Source organism: Carcharodon carcharias, chromosome 29, assembly GCF_017639515.1.
Source record: "Carcharodon carcharias isolate sCarCar2 chromosome 29, sCarCar2.pri, whole genome shotgun sequence".
Lineage (NCBI taxonomy): Eukaryota > Metazoa > Chordata > Chondrichthyes > Lamniformes > Lamnidae > Carcharodon > Carcharodon carcharias.
In genome coordinates, this window is record NC_054495.1 from 3,108,825 (window position 1) to 3,116,030 (window position 7,206).

The 7,206-nt window shown below is 50.9% G+C and overlaps 1 protein-coding gene across 1 annotated transcript in view; it reads left to right on the top strand.

The window, feature by feature from the left end:
• The window catches only part of LOC121271102 (trypsin-like), an 8,968-nt gene extending 3,007 nt beyond the window's left edge, over positions 1–5,961 (top strand). The window contains exons 3-5 of the mRNA XM_041176854.1: positions 1,634–1,884; positions 4,548–4,684; positions 5,812–5,961. Of these exons, the coding sequence (XP_041032788.1) occupies positions 1,634–1,884; positions 4,548–4,684; positions 5,812–5,961 (538 nt within the window). The remainder of the gene's footprint in view (positions 1–1,633; positions 1,885–4,547; positions 4,685–5,811) is intronic.
• Positions 5,962–7,206: the final 1,245 nt, after the last annotated feature.

A 7,206-nucleotide genomic window follows, 5' to 3' on the forward strand; every position in this document is an offset into this window, starting at 1 on the left:
AGACTGCCCATTTCCACCTCCGTAACATCACCCCACTCCGCCATTGCCTCAGCTTATCGACTGCTGAAACCCTCATCCACCTCAAGCTTGACTACTCCAGCACGCTGTAGTCCAGCCTCCGTGATCTTAAAGGCTGTGTTAGTGGGATGAGGGTGAGTGAGAGGCTCAAGTGGAGTGTAAAACAGTGGCACAGCGCAGTTGGGCTAAGTGACCAGTTTCTGTGGTAAATTCTGATTTAATGAAAGCGTTCTGGAAAAGACACACTGCACAACGGAATAACAATAGCTGAAATATAATGTGCGGAAGTGTGAGGTTCTTCACTTTGATAAGTGAATTTAGAAAATTTGAATATCTTGAAACGTAGAAATGTTGATGTTGAAAGAGGCAAGATCCCACTGTTCAAGGAGCACAAAGAAAGCAAACAACATGTTGTCCTTTATTGCAAGGGGATTGGAGTACAGGAATAAACAGGACTTGCTGCAATTGTACAAGGCTTTGCGGAGACTGTATCAATAACACAGCGCCTAGTTCTGGTCTCCAAAACCTCACTGCCCCATACCCAAACTCACAGCAACTCCTGTTCCCTCATCAGCCTCTGTTGCTCGCTGACTAACGTTGGCTCCCAGTCTGCAACTCATTGACTCTAAAATTCTCATCCTTGCTTTCAAACCAATACATGATCACTTGCCCTCTCCGTACGTCCCCCTCTCCATACCCTACAACTCTCCCTATCTTTGTAACCTCCTCCAGCCCCTACAACCCTCATCTCTGTAACCTCCTCCAGCCCCTACAACCCTCCCTATCTCTGTAACCTCCTCCAGCCCCTACAACACTCCCTATCTTTGTAACATCCTCCAGCCTCTACAACCCTCCCTATCTCTGTAACCTCCTCCAGCCCCTGCAACCCTTCCTATCTCTGTAACCTCCTCCAGCCCCTACAAGCCTCCCTATCTCTGTAACCCGCTCCAGCCCCTACAACCCTCCCTATCTCTGTCACCTCCTCCAGCACCTACAACGCTCCCTACCTCTGTAAACTCCTCCAGCCCTACAACCCTCCCTATCTCTGTAACCTCCTCCAGCCCCTACAACCCTCCCTATCTCTGCAACCTCTTCCAGCCCCTACAACCCTCCCGGCCTCTGTACCCTCCTCCATTTGTGGCCTCTCGAGCAACCTGAGATTTTGCTGGCTCCTGTGTGGGATTCAGGAATACAGGGAGATAGAAAATAACTTTTCCTCCAAAGAGTAGTGGGGAGGAATTATGAGACCCACACACACATACCCCTCCACCCCGAAGACCTTCAGATGATAAACTGTTGGACGTATTGACACTTAATTGGGAGTTAAGGGACTGAGGGATATTCAGAAAGGGCTGTGAACTGGGACTTAACATTTGGCATTGACAACAGAAATGGAGGATGGGCCCAAGAGGCCTCTCTTCCTGTCTTCCCAAGTTGTCACGAGCCCTTCTCATTGCCCTGTGGAAAACAGACTAGCGTTCCCTTTACTGTCATTCCAAGCCCAGGAAGCTGATAGGGAACAGCCAAGTTAGCGCTGCCCGCCAATGGGCTGAAGCAAGTTGGCCACCGGTCAACCACAGTCACGTACTAAGCTGGTTCTCTATTTTATTCCTAGTCATATCCAGGTGCGTCTGGGGGAGCACGACATCATGGCTGATGAGGGCACCGAGCAATTCATTGAATCTGCCAGAGTCATCAGACACCCTGGGTATAGCTACTACACCCTGGACAACGACATCATGCTGATCAAACTGTCCAAACCTGCCGCACTCAACAGCAACGTGGGGACCATCGCCCTGCCGAGCAGCTGTGCCTTTACCGGGGAATATTGCCTGATATCCGGCTGGGGAAACACCATGTCCAACGGTAAGGGGCAGAGAGGGAGATGACTCGACCCGAGTCTCTGCGAGTGCTCGCTGGGGGTGTGTGGGAGGGAGGTCAGGGTTTAGCAATGGGCCGGAAGATGAAGCTCTTACACTGAGCTGTACCGATAGCAATAATCCCACAGGGTCTTCAGTAAACAGGCCGACATTTATCAGCAAAGTATGTTCCTCGCCTCGGCTATACAAGTATTTGGACAGCCAAGGGCTGATTAAGGATAGTCAGCATGGCTTTGTGCGTGGTAGGTCGTGTTTAACGAACGTTGTAAATTTTTTCGAGGAGGTTACCAAGAAAGTAAATGAAGGTAAGGCTGTGGATGTTGTCTACATAGACTTTAGTGAGGCCGTTGACAAGGTCCCACATTGGAGTTAGTTCAGAAGGTTCAGACACTTGGTATCCATGGAGAGGTTGTAAACTGCGTTCGAAATTGGCTGTGTAGGAGAAGACAGAGAATGGTAGTGGATGATTGCTTCTCAGACTGCAGGTCTGTGACTCTGGTGTGCCTCAGGATTCTGTGCTGGGACCATTGTTGTTTGTTGTCTATATCAATGGTTTGGATGATAATATGGTAAATTGGATCAGCAAGTTTGCTGATGACACTAAGATTGGAGGCGTTGTGGACAGCAAGGAAGTCTTTCAAAGCTTGCAGAGAGATCTGGACCCACTGGAAAAATGGGCCAGAAAATGGCAGATGGAATTTAATGCAGAAAAGTGTGAGGTGTTGCATTTTGGAAGGACAAACCCAGGTAGGACATACATAGTAAATGGTAGGGCACTGAGGAGTGTGGAGGAACAAAGGGATCTGGGAGTTCAGATACCTAATTCCCTGAAAGTAGTGTCACAGGTAGACAGGTTTGTAAGGAAAGCTTTTGGCATACTGGCCTTCATAAATCAAAGTATTGAGTATAGGAGTTGAGATGTTATGGTGAGGTTGGATAAGACATTGATGAGGCCAATTTTGGAGTATTGTGTGCAGTTCTGGTCGCCTAACTACAGGAAGGATATCAGTAAGATTGAGAGAGTGCAGAGAAGATTTAATAAGATGTTGCCGGGTCTTAAGGAGTTGAACTACAGGGAAAGATTAAACAGGTTAGGACTTCATTCCTTGGAGCGTAGAAGGATGAGGGGAGATTAGATAGAAGTTTACAAAATTATGAGGGATATAGACAAAGTAAATGCGGGTAGGCTCTTTCCACTTAGATTAGGAGAGATAAACACGAGAGGACGTGGCTTTAGGGTGAAAGGGGAAAGGTTTAGGGGGAACATTAGGGGGAACTTCTTCACTCAGAGAGTGGTGAGAGTGTGGAACAAGCTACCATCTGACGTGGTAAATGCGGGCTCACTCTTAAGTTTTAAGAATAAATTGAATAGATACATGGATGGGAGAGGTCTGGAGGGTTATGGACTCGGTGCAGGTCAATGGGATTAGCGGAATAATATTTCGGCACAGATGAAGAAGGGCCAAATGGGCTGTTTTCTGTGCTGTAGTGTTCTATGGAATGCGGCCGTCGTCTCTTCCTGTTGGTGTAGCACAAAATCCTGTCTCTCTTGAGCGCCTCGTCCCTTCACCCGACCCATTACCCTGATGCGCAGAATGTGTCGACCTCCAGCTAAATGCCGCAGCTGCTTGGCTGTGCACAGAAAGATCCCATAAATATCTCTGAGATTCACGGCTGGTCGACCTGCTCTCAGTCGGGTTGGGGTGGTGGGGTGGGGTGGGTGTGGAGTGAGCTGGGGTGGGGGTGGTGGGTGCTAATGATGGTCCAGCGAGGGCACCCTGCTCTCCCTCAACCATCCCACAGGTCCTTCCACATCCAGCCGAGCTCATGGCTGAAGGTCTCGGTTTAGAGCCTTGTGGAAGGTGCTGACCAGTCATTGTACGGTGCCCCTCCACCCCTGCCTCCTGAACCCTCCTCCCACCCAGCCCCCTGCCTCCTGCACGCTCACCCCCACCCACACCCAGCCCCCCCGCATCACCCTGAAATGTGAGCAGAGATTACGATGCATTGAGGGTTGGAAGCTGTGACGCTCTGACCCTGAGATAAGACTATGAAGCTTTCCCCTATGGATCTCAGGCAGCCGCTAAGTGTTGTGTCATCCAGTATGAAGGCCCCTCTGCTTGGAACCAGGGGAACTTGGGTTCGAACCTCACTCCAGAAACCTGAGCCCTCCTGGCGACCGCACTGAGGGAGTGCTGCACACCCAGTGGTGCCATCTTTTTCAGGTAAGACGCTTCCTCACCCAGTCCCTCGCCAGGCCGGTGTGAAAGATCTCCCAGCCCCTACGTTTTGGAGAGGGGAGAGGTTGGGAGATCTGCCCCGGTGACCTGGACCAATGGGCATCCCCCCCACCCCCACCCCCACCCTCACCCCCTACCACCACTAACACCGAAACAGATCTTCGAGTAATTATCTCTTTGCGGTTCGCGGGATCTTGCTGTGCACAAACCAGCTTCTCTGTCTCCTGCCGTCCAAGACTTTGAAAAGTGTGTCACTGGCTGTGAGGTGTTGTGAGATGGGCTGAGGTTGTTATGGAAATGCGCGATCGTATATTGGAAGTGAGAATGTGCAGCATCGAATATTTTGACCCCCACGTAGGTGTGGATAAGCTCGCGTGCCCTCTAATCTCTGACCTTTGTTTTGATTTAGCGGTCAGCGGGGAACAGCTGCAGTGCCTGTATGCCCCGGTTCTCAGCAATGCCGATTGTGAAGGTTCCTACCCGGGGATGATCACCAAAAGCATGATGTGCGTCGGTTATCTGGATGGCGGGAAGGATGCTTGCCAGGTATCGGCCCTTGGACAATACGGGACAGCCCAGAGGGACCCCCGCTCCCTATCACGGGGGGAGGGGAGGGGGGTTAAAGGCGGTAAGAGCGGGGCTCAACTGGATTACTCCCTGTGAGAGCCAGCATGCACAGGATGGACCGAATGGCCCTCCTTCCTGAACCGTATACTGTAACCTCCTCCAGAACCTACAACCCTCCCTATCTCTGTAACTTCCTCCAGTCCCTACAACCCACCCTATTTCTGTAACCTCCTCTGGTCCCTACAATCCTCCCTATCTCTGTAACCTCCTACAGCCCTCCCTATCTCTGTAACCTCCTCCAGCCACTACAACCCTCCCTATCTCTGTAACCTCCTCCAGCCCCTACAACCCTCCCTATCTCCGTAACTTCCTCCAGCCCCTACAAGCCTCCCAGTCTCTGTAACCTCCTCCAGCCCCTACAACCCTCCCTATCTCCGTAACTTCCTCCAGCCCCTACAAGCCTCCCTTTCTCTCTAACCTCCTCCAGTCGCTACAAGCCTCCCTATCTCTGTAACCTCCTCCAGCCCCTACAATCCTCCCTATCTCTGTAACCTTCCCAAGCCCCTACAGCCCTCCCTATCTCTGTAACCCTTTCCAGCCCCTACGACTCTCCCTATCTCTGTAACCCCCTCCAGTCCCTACACCATTCGAGATCTCAGCGCTCCTCCAATTCCAGCCTCTGGACCATCCCCCAATTCCCATTGCTCCACCATTGGTGGCCATGCCTTCAGCTGCCTGGGGCCCTAAGCTGTTGAATTCCCTCCCTAAACCTCTCCACCTCTCTCTGTCTCTCTCTTGTTCACGTGCTCTCTCTCTCTCTCTCCTCCTTTAAGATGCTTCAGCCTTTTTGACTGAGATTTCCTTTCGGGTCTCCATGTCAAATGCCGTCTGATTATCGTTGCTGTGAAGCTTCTTGGGGACGTTTTAATATGATACAGGTGCTATATAAATGCAAGATGAACCAGGGGGAAGCTGTGCCATGTGAGGTTGGCCAATATTCGGTGTGGTTGAATGTTTGCGGTGAGCACGCGGGATTCGAACACTCTTTAAGCGCTGACCTCACCGTGCGGAGCTGCTGATGGATTTGATGTGCTGTTCTTTCACAGGGAGACTCTGGTGGTCCCGTCGTGTGTAATGGAGTGCTCCAGGGCATCGTGTCCTGGGGGTACGGCTGTGCGGAGAGAGGCTACCCCGGAGTCTACACCAAGGTCTGCAATTACGTGTCCTGGATCCAGGACACCATCGCCGCAAACTGAGGTCATCACTTGGCGGGGGAGAGCCCTCTGATCTAATATGGTGCTGAATAATTCTCTGCTCTGCGTCCTAGGCCTGACCTTTCTGTACCAGCTCATGTAAAGAATCAATAAAAAACATTGCAAAAATACACCACACTTTGTCTTTTCCAGTCTGAGGAACTCCCACCCTCAATGTTCTCCCCTCCCCTTGATCGCATCAACTTGGCTCCTGTTTGCTTGAGTTTACTAACCGAGCGGTTGAAGATGATCAAAGGATTCGATAGGGTCGATAGGGAGAAACTATTTCCTCTGGTGGGGGGGAAATAGTCCAGAACAAGGAGGCAGAATGTTAGAATTCGAGCCAGATGGTTCAGGAGGTGATGTCACTTCTTTACACAAAAATCTGGAACTCTCTCTCCCCGACCCTGTCCCCCAAAATCCCATTCCTCCCACGCTGCTCAAAGGGCCTGTGGGTGCTGGGTGCCAGCAATGGTAAAGCCATTGAACGGCAAGGGGCGATAGTTGGATTCTGTCTATTGGAGATGGTCATGTCTGGAACTCGTGTGGTGTGAATGTTACTTGTCACTTGTCAGCCCAAGCCTGGATATTGTCCAGGTCTTGCTGCATTTCGACATGGACTGCTTCAGTATCTGAGGAGTCATGAATGATGCTGAACATTGTGCAACCATCAGCGAATATCCCCACTTCTGACCTGATGACGGAAGGAAGGTCATTGATGAAGCAGCTGAAGATGGTTGGGCCGAGGACACTACCCTGGGGAAATCCCGCAGTGATGTCCTGGAATTGAGATGACTGACCTCCAACAACCACAACCATCTTCCTTTGTGCTCGGTATGACTCCAACCAGTGGAGAGTTTTCCCCTTTATTCCCAACTGACTCCAGTTTTGCTAGGGCTCCTTGATGCCACACTCAGTCAAATGCTGCCTTGATGTTAAGGGCAGTCACTCTCGCCTCACCTCAGGAGTTCAGCTCTTTTGTCCGTGTTTGGACCAAGGCTATAATGAGGTCGGAGTTTGAGTAACCCTGGCGGAACCCAAGCTGAGCATCAGTGAGAAGGTAATAGCTGGTTGGGATTTGTCCTGCTTCTAGAGTATAGGACATACCAGGGCAATATTTCACGTAGCCAGGTAGATACCAGTGTTGTATGGGCCTATATTGCCTTGGGTTTAGCAGAATGAGATCTGACCTCATTGATACACACAAAATTTTCAGGGGGTCAGGCAGGGTCGATGCTGAGAGGCTGT